The 14,367-nt window shown below is 34.5% G+C and overlaps 1 protein-coding gene across 2 annotated transcripts; it reads right to left on the bottom strand.

Moving 5' to 3' along the window:
- Positions 1 to 331: 331 nt before the first annotated feature.
- On the bottom strand, positions 332 to 10,327 carry LOC133305398 (uncharacterized). 2 transcript variants are annotated; one of them, XM_061505612.1, is made up of 15 exons: positions 10,081 to 10,327; positions 8,097 to 8,634; positions 7,735 to 8,011; positions 6,891 to 7,183; positions 6,432 to 6,614; positions 5,446 to 6,192; positions 5,258 to 5,352; positions 5,105 to 5,164; positions 4,939 to 5,027; positions 3,371 to 3,952; positions 3,120 to 3,194; positions 2,800 to 2,870; positions 2,647 to 2,704; positions 1,626 to 1,890; positions 332 to 1,402 (listed from the first exon to the last, which is right to left on the bottom strand). In XM_061505612.1, the coding sequence occupies exons 2-15, from the start codon at positions 8,507 to 8,509 to the stop codon at positions 681 to 683; spliced, it is 3,930 nt and encodes a 1,309-aa protein (XP_061361596.1). In that variant the 5' UTR covers positions 8,510 to 8,634; positions 10,081 to 10,327; the 3' UTR covers positions 332 to 680. The 2 variants fall into 2 exon arrangements, with proteins under 2 accessions (XP_061361596.1, XP_061361597.1); XM_061505613.1 differs by having other exon boundaries at positions 8,097 to 8,513.
- Between the last annotated feature and the right edge of the window lie 4,040 nt (positions 10,328 to 14,367).

The raw sequence follows: 14,367 nt of genomic DNA, 5'->3' as shown, positions 1-14,367 counted from the left end.
ATCTGATCACATTCACTTGAGTCATCAGTTTTTCCATGAAAACCTCTTAGAATAATCTGCTTCATATACCCAGAGTAACAAGCAGGACAGCAACTGGATTATCTGATCACATTCACTTGAGTCATCAGTTTTTCCATGAAAACCTCTTAGAATAATGTGTATAGCATAGCACCTGGATGAAGCTACAGCAGCAAACCACTTGCACTACATCACATTGAGGTATGTATCTGCAAAACAGAAAATACCAAAAGAAAAACCATGCGAGAGGGGGAGGAGGGAGATCAACAAAGACTAACCAGCTGGGTGTCATTTCAGCAAATGAAAAGCTGATTTTATTAAAAATATTAAATGTATGTACAGGAGGCCTTGTTCTTCATTTGTAAGAGCTACGACCAAGATGGTGTTTGCTAACATATAATCACTAGGAATACTAACTTGAACCTTGAACAAAAAGATCTTTACAGTGGAAGTCACGAACTTTTAACACTACCAAAATCCAAAACTGCTGGAAAGGTCACTCAAAAAACAACTTGGAGTGAATAGTCTACCAAAGAATCTATATAGCCTAATTGTGGACAGGATTAGCCATAAGACCATCCTATGTAACTAGTCATTTCTTAAAAGTACTTTGTTTCCTTTGTTATTGGTATAATGAACAGGACTATACAAAGAAAGCAGCTCTAAACCATCATATTCAAGTCTGAAAGGTCATCCATGGGAATTTCAAGGCCCATAAAGTCATTATCTTGTAGTCCATCGTCTTCAATATCCAACCATGAACCAATATCCTGACCTTGGTCAGTAAGATCATCAGGAACACCAAGTACGTCCATTCCAGGTAGCTGCAGGTTGGACAAATCAATAGGCTCATGGTCATCCAATCCACCCAAGCCAAACTCATCCTTTTCCTTGGCATTGCTATTAGTATACATTTCATTAGACTTTGAAACAGAAGGCAACGCTGGTTTTGGTTGCTCTGATAGCTTACCAAGGAGGCCATTTACAGAAACAGAATGGTGAGTTGCTTTCTGCTTAGGCTTTGTTTTGGATTTTCTTTCTCCCCTAGCGCTGGATGATGCTGGCCTACCAATTTTGGTAGTTCCATTTCTGGATAGAACCTCTCTGCTGTGCCCCTTTCCATCTCTGTCCCTCTCACTTCTCTTTCCTTTTGCACTACTTGTTAGAGAACTTCCAATGCCACAAGCACTTGAAGTACCTGGAGTACCACCAACGTCATCAAGGGACAATTTCCTCTTCTTCACCCTGTTCGACCAGAGATCTCCCTTCCCACTATTTTGTTCAGATGAATGATTTAAAGCAGGAAGCATATCTGATGAATTGAGATCATTATTATCCATATTCTGAATAAATTGTGATGGGCTCTGTTGTGAACCCACGGAAGCTGCAGAAAGACAGACAGATAAATCAAAATATCAAAATCTGGCTTCTGCTGAAAGGAGCAAAAGGAAAAACAATATGATTTGACATAACAGATCAGACACAGAAGATGGCACATACAATTAAAATTAGAATGTAAGCAAAAAGGGTCAAGCTGAACACAGCTGAGATAGAAGAAACAAAAAGTAGATTAGAGCATTTATTCCAGAAAGTAAAGAAGAATACACCTGTTCTTGCGTCCATGGAAAGGGAAGGAGCATATGGTTTTGAGGATTTAGCCTCCATTCCATCTAATTGCCGAACCATAGAAAGCTGGGAAGAGGCAGCAAGTAACATATCCTTGAATAAAGGCTCGCTGAAGCAGCTCTTGCCTGTATCTTCAAATTGAAGGCATTGATCCAATGTCCGTTTAACAAGTCCTTGAATAAAGGCTAGCTTGGCCATTTTGTTGCTTGAATTTTTCCCACCCGAAGGACTAGGACCACAACAAGCCTGTCAACCAATCATTAGTCAATTCATTCTGCCATATGACCTAATTTTAAAATACAGGGCATTTTTTAGGGTGAGCCTTGCAGCAACATCAAGGTTGCTACCTTGTGACCTGGCAGTCATGGGTTTTAGTCACAGAAACAGCCTCTTCACTCACAGGTAATAATGCATACATCTTATCGTCCCTAGACCCCACAATTATGGGACTTGGGAGCTACATGCATGGGCCACCCTTTTATTGCCTCTACTAGTAAACAGAAGGTTTGACTCTTTCTAAGATAATTTAGATTATTTTAAACAAGGTAACGCAAAGCATGAAATTTTGCTTCGCTAATAAAAACCAAGAATTAGACAAATATATCCCGTCTGAATTTAAATGGTAGAGTACGGATTTCTTCACCCGATACAAGTCTTATGGGAACACTACAATCACCTACTTTTATGCGTAAAATACCTTCCAGCTCCAGCAGCTGCATTATGGATACACACACTGCAAAACACATGGTCCTTGTACACTTTGATGTGTCTCTTCTATCCCCCCCCCCCAAAAAAAAAAAAAAATAGAGAATCTAGACCAGGGTGTCACTCTGAATTCATCATCCATTAGTGTAATATAAAGATCCCCATCTATCAAACAACTATTGTAATACAACTCTAGATCTTTGGGGCACATAACCAAATTAGCATGCAACAATTTTATTCTAAAACTGAAAATCGGATCCTATAAAAAAAAGTAATATTGTATCTCAAGAAGATTACCCTGTATTTCTCATAAGTCAACAGAACAAGTTTATCAAGAGCACGTTGTTCAAAATCCCTGTTAAACAGAAGTTTACATTTCCATTCAGAACAATGAAGGCACAAGAGGTTAAATTAAGCAAATAATCAGAGCATAAATGGCAGTGCAATTACTTTTCTTGAAGTTCTTTAGCCACTGAGGCAGATTTCAACAATCCATCTAGCAAGCCTTTCTTCTTGGAAATCTATGATATACAAGAAAATAAATATCATGAAGTGAATTACATAAGATAAAAATTAACTTTATTAAATGTCGAATGAAATTTATTAATCAAATATCTCAATCTCTACAACTGATCTATATATTTACATAAACTTGAAAAGTAGTATATAAATAACTAATGTGTGAAATATTACGTAACAAATCATAATTATGGGTAAAAAAGATATTGACAGTTAGCACAGTATAACTCGGCTTCAGCATCAGTCAGTACCTGTCCTCTGTAAAGCTCTTCTAACCTAGTAATATCTTCCAACATTCCTTCATCATCTGCTTGCAACATTTCAGGCTTGAACAAGGAAAATTAAAATAAGTATAGTATAACATACTAAAGATTTAACAACCAAGGTCAAAACATCTAGAAGTAAATCCATTAGTTACATCAACAAGAAGACTTCTGACAGAACTACAGAACAAACTAGAACAATATAGTTTAAATCCATTGGATTAGGCGAGTAAGCTTACCACTGGTTCTAGGGCAATTCCGATACTTTGAAGCTCCAAGAGAAGCTTATCATTTATATCCAAGTTATCATATCGCGACTCTGAATATGTCAAGCTAGACATTAATGCTTTATCATGAAGAAAACCATTTACAGAGTTACCAAAGCTTGAATTCAACCCAGTTGGCAGAATACCAACTATATCACTTTCAGTTTCATCATGTCCTGGCTTCCCAATAACCCTGTAACCATTATAAGCAGATTGAAAATTAGTTCGTGACCGGTAATCCAAACCGCTCGATTCCAACTCCCCATCAGGCTCAAATTCAGTATCATATGCATCAAACTTGAAATCTTCATTTCCACCACTACAATCCTCCTCTGAGATTAAAGCAGCAATAAGCCTTTGACAGAGAGGAGTCACATTATGATCTCCCTTAGATAGTTCTAACTGTTCTGCAATAGTCCCACCAACCCAATGTGTCACTTCAGATCCGACATCCCTTTCACAGCCAATCAACCCATATCCATTAACAAAGGTTTCACAACCATCTATATTTGGAGGAATTGGAGTTGGCGTCAGCGTGCTTGATTCAAGATTTTCCTAAAGAGCAAGTGAAGTATTTAAAAAGTTTGAATAATATGTTCTAGGATTGTCTCAGAAATCCCAATTTTTTAAACCAATTTAATTTTGCTTTAATCATCAATAAAAATAAAAATATAATTTATAAAACACTGAAGGTGATTTTTTTTATACATCAAACTAAAACACAACACGTGTAAAAAACATACATAACATAACAATTAATAGGATGGCCATAGTTCCATTCAGGACATAATAAACACTTAATAGTTAAAAAAATAGCATCCTAGCTCTGAAATAATCAATCAAAGGTCATATCAAAGCTATATTATATAGGAAATTTGTTGCTTGAAATTACTAACAGCCAAAAACTAAACATCCTACTATAGATGGCAAAATCAAAACACAGCTACCACTTTTCCAGACATAAGTCAATTACGATGAGCTTTTTCAGATTCTGCCTTAGGTTTACATAAACAAGAGGTAGCACAGCATTGTGCCATAGTTATCAAATGACCTCGGATGCATACAGAACTGATCTGTATCAGTGTCATATCCAACTAAAACTGTCAATAGGCGTGCAGCATTTCATGTGCTATCTATAACACCAAATAAAAGTCTAAACCAGAAGGCACGTCATCAAGTTTGATGCTCAACCATTCTCAATAATAGTTGTGGTGCACACGAGAAACATCATTGCATCCAATAAAACTAATAAAAAGATCTAAGAAGATAAAATAAACCTACTAGTATTGACAATAACACATTAACACACAGTGTTCCTCATTAATAATCATGCATGATACAGTTAACCTGGTAACTTATGTGGAATTAATATATTATGGACACCATCACAAAGGTCTAAAGCATTGCTGAAATTGGAATTACCATGACTGAGAGTCAAGAGTCAGCATGATTACTCATCCAACACAAAAATTAAAAAAATAAAATAAAAAGTAGCAATAACAATTGTCATTTGTAATCATTAAAAAGGTAAAGATCAGTACCTTTTTCTTCCAGTAAGTAATATCGTCCTCAGATATCAAACTGAAGAAAGGCTCCATATGCCGCCAGAATGTACTGGAAAAGGCACGAGCTGCAGTAATAAGAAAATTCAAAACTAGTCCAAAATATTTAGGCTGCAAAGATAGATAATATTTAGTAGATTCAAACCAGAGTTGATAACACCCTTTGCAGCAGCCAATAGCTCTTCATGCCCATCTTCTGACCCAACTAAACCAAAAAAACCAAGAGTGAATAATGATATACTAGTACTGCATACAAAAGTTGAGTTCATTAATGTTTTCTAAAAGCTTAAACTAGTACCAAAAAAATCTGCTGCCGCATTGATAGCAGTAGGTTTTTGACGTGCATAGGCCTTACGATCAGAAAGTTTCCTGGTTGGTGGACGACCTGCCTTGCTGCAAGGATTTCACAAAACCACAAGACTTTAATCCATGTGCCCAAACAAACTGTCAAACAAATTATAAAATACTTAGATAAACGATTTTAACCTTTCATTCTTATCAGATCCGAGTCTTGCACTTCTAAGTTGTTTTGCAGTTCCTATATTTCCAAGCTTCTCAGATGTCATTGGCACCAGTGACCTTGTGGCAGTAAAACCACGTCCTGTCCTCCCTTGCCTCCTAACACCATCTCCATGTTCTTCCCCAGAAACAAGCTTATTCTTTCTTGTTGGCAATACCAGGTTAGACATCTTTTGAACATTTTGTCCAGCTTTCAGATCTATCTCTTCTGATTTCCTGCCCTTTTCTTTTGGTTTAACCTCAGCCACCCCTGACTCTTCACTTTCAGATAAGGCAGCTGAAGATGAAGGATCACCTTTTAACTTAATTTGCTGAGAACCGCCAGCCAAGCGTCTGGCAAATCCTAACCCGACATCATTACCAGCCACATCAGAGGCAGAATCCAAAGCAGGGGCATCATCATTATTTGAAATAATGGGCATGAAATTTGTTCTTCTGGCAGTGCGAGAGCTCTTTTGCGGCCTCTGCCAGTGGACAACAGGTGGGGAAGATGATCGTGCTGATGCCACACGTTTACGGTTGTTGGTACCAACACCAGCAGGGGGCTTTGTGGCACAATGAGACAGCTCCCAATCATTAGGAACAGCTGCTCTATGGACAACTGGTGACAACTTGGGGGCAACTCCAGAACCTGATCGAGGAGCCCGAATAGAGGTATTCATTTTTGTACCTGAGTTAGGGCTAGCTGAATTATTTTCATCACGAACAGTTGCCCTGGGCATAGAACAAAACATAGAGAATGAATCAATTATAGAATACATATCACAAATGTATTTGAACACTCCTTACAAAGGCTCCATAGGACATGGAAATGGAACAATTGAACAACCCCACCAAAACAAGAAGAAAATAAGAAAAAATCAACATGGAGAAAAATGTAGCCAAGGACAATTCTTTTTCCCAAAAACACAAAATCATATAAAGAAGAAATGGGATACACAGTTTGTGCTTACTTGTTAACAGCTCTGAAGTTCGCCCTATACTTGTCCGAACTAACAGGACGTCCCCGCCTATCATTGACAATGGAATTATTATCTTGGTCCTTTCTAAGGGTAGAGGCATGTATGCTCAATCCAGTCTGTTGAGAGATACCATCTGATTTTCCAGCTCCAACGATACCATTAGAAACTCCCGTCCTATTCAAAGATACATGAAAATATTATATTTATAGCGATTTCAAAGGAATTCCTATTATTGAGATGAGAAGAGATTGAAGAGCCTAACTGTCTTTGTTTAGACATATTTTTTCTTTTTTCTTTTAAGAATGACATTCTTATCCTCAATCATCCCACAAGATGTATATTTTCTCCTATCTTTCAATTAATATATTATTTTAATATAAAAAACAAAACTATTTTATTGAAAATTGAATATGATACGGAAATAGCACCAATTACTAAACATATTCATACCTGAAAGAATCATTGCTCAATTTTGACCGAGAATCAGTAACAAGTCTTTGTTGAATTCCCTGTTTAGTTTCCTGGAAGGCGTTAACAGGTTTAGTCAATGTTGTACTTGGAGAACCATCTTGTTTGATGCAGGAACGCTTCTTCTTCATTTTGGACTTTTCCCAACCATCGCCTTCAATAGTTAAGGTTCGTTCCTCGCTCTGAAGTGTACCGCTATTGGCAATCCGTAGTTTATCCTTATCTCTATCAACTGTACCCGATGGCCTGACAAGGGAATTAGTCCGTACATCCATCTAGAATTTATCAAAATCCAAGTCAGTTTTACTCAACAGATTTTAAAGTATGCCATGTTAATCTGGAAGCTGACTCTCCATATAAACACACACTGCCTTATTAAAACAGAAAAACTGAAAAAGCAGAATATTGTATATTTCACCAATCAACACTTTCAGAGGAGCAATGAGAAAGTCATAATCTAACTTAAGATCATGAAACACCTATACACAAGCTTAAGAGTGGAACACAAAATGTACAAAATAAATCAACATATAAATTTTGTTTATAAAATAGAATTTAACTAGAACACCGATGGGGAAATGTTCTAGCAGGCAACTTTTGTAAAGGCAGAATTTAACTAAAGTAGGTTTCCATGTAAAACAGAGATATGGAGAAGAAGTGTTGTAAGATATACTACAAGTGTATTTATATTATTTATAACCAATAAGTATTTACTTTAAAACTGTAAGAAACAGAATAAGCAACAATAGGAGGCATTAAAAGAAGAGTGAAATCGTGTAGTGTTAATGCTAGCAAACAAGCATGGGAAAAAATCAAAGACACATACCCTTCCATCAACCATTGAAGTTCGAGTGCGCTTGTTTGGAACAAGATTTTTGGTCCGTTCTTCTGACTTTTGCTGCTCATGCTCAAAAGCACCAGTGACAGGATGACCTTGAACTCCAACCTTACCTGTACTTGGCCCCAAGACCGACCGATCACTTAACATGACACTAGAACGGTCATTAGAATAGCCTTCAGCTCGAGATCTCTTCTTTGTAGTTATAGCTGGGAAAAATTTGTGAAATGTAGATAAAGTCTCACCGAACAATTTCGAACGTTCCCTGTTGAATAATACATGTTATGCGATGTTATAGCTTAATTACCCATCTAACTTCAATACAAGTAACAAAACCTACAAAGAACTACCTCGCCTTCACACCGCTTGCAGACAAACTATCCTTGAGTCGTCTGATGTCTTCTGGTAATGGGGATGGTAGTAGCTTGCCTTTTGAAGAACTAGATGGAGATTCATCAGGTGAAATTCCAAGGGCAGCATTAAAATGTCGCTTATAATCCATTTGACGATTAGACTTAAGCTCTGATGCTACCAACTTTGGATCAAAATGTGATTCATTGAAGAATCTCTCCACATCCCCATGTGTTGCTGGAGAACTGCTTCTCGACATGTTGGGAAGAGAAGACAGAATTGGATTTTCCATGCTTTCCCGAAAGCTACCTGATCTATCTAATGAAGCAGCTATGTGGGATCCACGCTGCCCAGTGTACAATGGTCTATCTGGGCTACTGGAAGATGGACCAAACTTGCTAGATGTTGCCATTGCACTAGTTCCCACAGATACTTTGAGTCAAAAATACAGAACAGAGAGTGGTGCATGACAAAGATGCAACACTATAGCACATAAAGGGCAAATCTAAATTACAAGAGAACAATTGGACAAAGCACCTGAAAGGATCAAAATAATCACAGAGAAAAATCAAACTCTATTGGCTGAGATATGGAGATTTTTATGTGCACACCAAAGGTGTGGCTTGGGAATGCAAATGAGGACTCAAGCTCAAAAGCACCAAAAATTCATGAGAAAGAAAAAAATCTGTCAAATTTATTAAAGGCTAAGGGATTTGTAACACAGCATATAGAGCTTATCTGAATGGTACAGGTTATATCATTCTCCAATTCCGAACCCCAATGTTCTATAGTAAAAAGGGTCTAATGTATTCAACATATATACTAATTATTTCCAGAGATGATGAAACCAAGCCCCCATAAATGTCAAAATTTATAAAAGTAAATAACACTATCAGTACCAGCATGTAAATAACACCCATTCTGCTTTATACAGGACTAGATCCTCATTCTTATATCACTAATTTATCATCTCTCCATGTAGTATACCACCTCAACCAAAAAAAATAAATTTCAAAACTAATCTCCAGAACAGAATCTCAGTTTACCAACGTATACACACAAGACTGAAGACAAGTCCTCATAGCACATCAACCTTCTTCTATATGACTTTAACTATCACAGTTGCAGTTGAATGAAGAAAGATTTATGGCAGGTAAAAAAATTCAGGTAAAATGATGTTAAGATGTAATATACTTTACCTTTAGTCTTAATAGCAACTATCTGCCATCAGACACTGATTTTGCATTTAAATGCAGGTATGTTTTGAAACTTCAGATTATTGAATGAAAAAAACTTGATGTTAACAGGCACAACCATGCAAATGGAAAAACGTGAACCATAAAACCATGTGTATGAATTTTTCCAATTCTACATCAGTCAAAAAGTCAACATTTCCGAATGTGCCAAACAGTAAACATCAAATGCACACTGTTGTTTACCATTTTTCCTTCCAACACTCTTACCCGTCTTTTATAGCTCTTAACTTTACTTCCTCAGTTCAATGCACTATCTACTAACATATTAGGCAATGACGGCGCATTAAAAATTACTATGCAGTCTGAACTTGAAGAATCACTTTTATTATATGATATAACAAAATATAATTAATATATATATATATATATATTTGGTATATTATTATCCTCAGTGAAATTTCTGATTTAAAGGGATAGAAAATAAATGCGTATCTATCAACGAATAAACTAGTGTTGCCTATGCTGTAGTAAGTCCATGCAAGCAGATACACCTTCTACCCTATTTCCTCCATCTCAATTTTGCACGAAAGCACAATTTCTTTTCTTTTCTTTTTTTAAAAAAAAGAGAGAGGATGAAACCCTAGAGTTTGAAAAAAAATAAAAGGACAAAAGGGAAATAACGAACTACCTTCATGACATGACCCAGTAAAAGCATAAAAAATTGCAAATAAAAACAAAACCCTAGAAGTTGAATCAAAATAGGGCAAAATTGAAAATTGAAGAAGACCTTGAATCTTGCAATAATGAGAGAGTGTTATTGGAATTTTTGCAGATTGCGAGAATCGAGGGGTGTGGATGTTACGGTTAGGAAGAGTTGAGTTGCCTGACGCTCGCTGAGTTGGAGCTCGAAATTCGTACGAAAACGAAACCATGGAGGTCGAGGAGTCCGGTGTTTTGATCAATGATCGGCAACAACTTCATATTACAATTTTACCCCTCTATCTGGTTTTCGATAATTAGCATTCCTATCCCCACAGGGGCTTTTCCGGATTCAAAACCGTGAAACTGGCAATCTGTTACATACATGTGCTCTCATTATATAGTATCATGTGAATTAATGTTATATAGGGGCCTATTAAAATTAAAATAAATACAAAACGCAATCAGCTCCTATTACATTAAATTCAAAATTCAAATAATATTCAATACACGGAAAATTGATTGAAGATTCTGTTAATTATTACATTAAATTCAAGATTCGCAATCAACTCCTTTTTGTTTATGGAAAAGATTTGACCTTTGTTGCCTGTTGCGATTTGATAGGAGCTGATTGCATTTTATATTTAATAGAAGCTGATTGCATTTTGTATTTAATAGGAGATGATTGCGTTTTGTATTTAAAAGGAGTTGATTGCGAATCTTGAGTTTAATAGGAGCTGATTGCATTTTGTATTTAATAATAGGAGTTGATTGTGTTTTATATTTAATAAGAGCTGATTGCGTTTTATTAAGAGTTGCCATTTTACGAGTTGGTATCAATGATTTCACGCTCATTTGCGATATTTAATCGATTATATATAAGTTTTAATCGATTAAATCAATTAAGAGGGAGATTTATTTGATTAACTTGAAGATTTAATCGATTAAATCTTCAAGTCAACTCTTTTTTTTCAGTTTTGACCATTTAATCGATTAAAAAGGGGCATATTGGTAGATAGTTCTGAATAAGGGACAAAATAATTATTAATTAATTAATAAGGGACAAAAGGGTCAAATAGCCATAACCTTCATATATATATATATATATATATATATATATATATTATTTTCCCCGACTATTATTTTGCTTATCTTTGCGTACCTCTCTTAACACCGTTAGATTACAATCTCATCCAATGATGGGGATTTGCGTAATAAAATAAATTATTTTTCTCTTTCTTCTTACTACCTCTCACACTCTTATTCTCTCCTCCCGTTTCTATTTATCAATTTGCGTGATTTACAACCTGAATTTATATTTGAATATAAATTCAATCAATGATTAATGGCATGATAATTTTGTTGGATGAATATAATTTTCAAAATTCCTTGAATATGATATAATGGATCATGGCAAAAATACAAAAAAAATGAAAACCACGAAGAATCCCTTCCTTTGAATTAATCCACGATTACAGTAACGTTCTTATTTTGTTATTGAAATTTGAAATCAAATTAACTTATCTTCTTCTTCTTATCTTGTTTTCCACCTTCAAGTGGAGAAAAGATCTTTTTCTCTCTATGTTACGCCCAATAACAAGGCATACCTGATCCCATATCATAGGGCATTTGGGTTTGTTTCTTCTTAACACCTTTTTCAATTTGTTTTTTATATAAATGTTCATAACAATGGTTGGATTGGATTAATTGAGAAAAAAAGCTTACATTTTTTTTTATGTTGAAGCACCATTAAAGAGAGAGAAAGGACAAGAGAGAGAAATAGTGAGAGGCAATAAGAGGGAGAAAGGAGTAAAATAGTTTATTTTATACAGTAAATCGTCACCCTTGGATGAGATTATAATCTTACGGTGATGAAAGGAGTAGGTAAAAAAGGAGTAGGTAGAATAACTTATCTCATATATATATGGCAAAAAATTGTCAATGTAACAGAGTGAAAATATTTTATGAATAAATCATGTTTTTTAATTTCGTTAACGCACAACAGGCAGGACTAGTGCGTCATTTGTCAGGATCAGTTCCTCCAAAGTTGTATTAAATTCAAAATTCATGCAATTTCTCAAAAAAATTAAAAAAATATATACTATCTAATCCTAATTTATTTTTTTTGGTAAATTAAAGGGCCAGAGCCCACTATGTAATCCTAATTTAAGTATATTGTAATAGAGCCTCAAAATATAATAATGTTCATCTCATATTTTAACGTAGTATTAAAACATTTTTCTTTGACAATAAATTCTTGTGGATATTGAACATAACATTATTTATTTGTAATGTCCGTATATATTATTAGTTTGTTCAATTCCATATTATTTCTCGCATTAATTTTTTTTTAAATTGTTGTAAAATGATTTATTATTTTATCACTTGGCGTTGTGCTTACTTTTCTTAATTATTTACCTCCCTTATGTTTTTTACTTGTTTACTAGGACAAAAAAGACAAATTACTTCAAAATTTAACAACATGAAAAATGGATTTGGATACAAAAAATCACAAAAAATATAAATGATAAAAAAAAATATAAAAGGTAAAATTATTTTAAATCAAATCACAGGGGATTTTTAACTTTTTCTAAGATTTAAACAGTTTTTCATCGCAATGAATAGTTTCAGTCTAAACTCTTTCCTTGATTTCTTTCTGGCATTATTATCACAAGGAAAACTAAATAAATAGAAAATGAGATGAAAGGTGAGAGTAAAAAAAAATAGCGAGAAAGAGGATAATCTAATATATTATATAAAATAAATTTTATTTTCAAATATCGTGTTACGTGTTACCATCTCAATTATTATTATTTTGGAAAAAAATTAAAAAGGTTATATTTACAACTTTTTCTTTTCTTACTATTTGTTACCACCACTTTTATGATAGTAGGTTTCAACTTTCATGTCACGTAACACTATTATATTCATGTTTTTTTTTTCTTTCTAAAAAGATTTATGATAATAGGTTTTAGTCACCTAACACTATTTATTGTTTATAACAATCTTGATTAACACAATTCGTATATGTATCAATTAATTAATGTGATTATCAAATTATGAAGTGATTATGTTATGTGCATGTCAATTTTAAGTAATCTGAAATAATTTCACATGCTTTTTAAATTATTCATTTGATTTTAATTATGGGAATTTTTTTATAAATACCTCTAATGTTTAAAGCATTTATACTCCTCTATTAACTTTAAATAATAATGTAAGGCATAAGATATTATACCTATTTTTTTTATGTGTACTCTAGCAGTCTAGTTATTCATTTTCAACATCGTTAGATCAGAATCTTAAGAGGAGAAAAATAATAAAAGTTAGTTGAAATTTTAATCTACCGGTGTTGGAGATGAATAGATAGAGTAGAAATCAAAAAAAGTAAACATAATATTCATATCCATTATTTAAAGTTAACTGGAGAGTATAAATGATTTAAATATTAGGGTATTATAAAATTGTCCTTTTAATTATTTATAATTAAATTTATTATGTATCAAGTGATGACTTTATAAAATGTTAATTGTAATCACATGAGATACACATAATAATTAATTATCTAATTGTGTTTAAAAATAATTAAAGTGAGAGCGAAAAAAAATAGTGATCAATATAATAGAAGTGATAGCTTTGAATAATATAGAAAAAAGATAACAGGTAAGAACTCGCGCGCACTAGATTCATTTACAGAAAAAATAACAGGCAATCATTTTCGTTCGTTAAAATGGGCATAAATAATACGAATTCAACTTTTTTTCCCCTGAACTACGAGTTCGCTGTATTTGTCGTTTAGTATTGTTGCCACGATAGTAGTCAGCCAATAGCCTCGTAGGCTCATAGCTTAAGCATCATGTCATGGAACATGGATGCTTTTTGTTTGGCATTCTAACAGCAAAGTGGCATTTAGCATATTAGGCAAAGGCATAGACGACATAATTCTATTATTTAGAAAGAAAGTGCAGACAAATCACTTATGGGTTTAATATGCTCTTTTCACTTAAGTTCAATAATTTTAGTGAGAGTGAGTCCAAAGTCCGATTTTAACCCATGAACTTAGGGTTAGTTTAAGATTGGGCAGGGTATATAATCACACTTTTCTCCCTTGTGCCTCATAGGGTTACAGACATCAGAAACACACCACCTAAGAGGCAGACGTTCATCATTTGAACGGTTGCCCACACGACCACCTGATCCCCTTGAGTCATAGACTGGAAGATCAACCGTAGAGCGGAATTGCGACCGTTCGTGGTGCGTTGCTGCAGATCGTGAGGCTTGAGGAGGAAAACAGAACGTGAGAAATTGTCACGCTCGCTGCTTCATCTCAGGTAATCAAAGCGGTGTTCTTCATTCCTCATCACATCGGTACAAT

Source organism: Gastrolobium bilobum, unplaced genomic scaffold, assembly GCF_033153095.1.
Source record: "Gastrolobium bilobum isolate Gb01-03AN ecotype WA unplaced genomic scaffold, APGP_CSIRO_Gbil_v1 utg1221, whole genome shotgun sequence".
In the NCBI taxonomy this organism is placed as follows: domain Eukaryota; kingdom Viridiplantae; phylum Streptophyta; class Magnoliopsida; order Fabales; family Fabaceae; genus Gastrolobium; species Gastrolobium bilobum.
This window is presented reverse-complemented; position numbering and strand designations above follow the sequence as displayed.

Bases quoted from the DNA above. Each gene is read 5' to 3' on its own strand.
- LOC133305398 (XM_061505612.1), bottom strand. From the start codon at position 8,509: ATGGCAACATCTAGCAAGTTTGGTCCATCTTCCAGTAGCCCAGATAGA. The intron at 6,193-6,431 runs GTAAGCACAAAC...TTCTATGCCCAG, and splicing joins AACTTCAGAGCTGTTAACAA to GGCAACTGTTCGTGATGAAA. The intron at 5,353-5,445 runs GTTAAAATCGTT...AAATCCTTGCAG, and splicing joins GGATCTGATAAGAATGAAAG to CAAGGCAGGTCGTCCACCAA.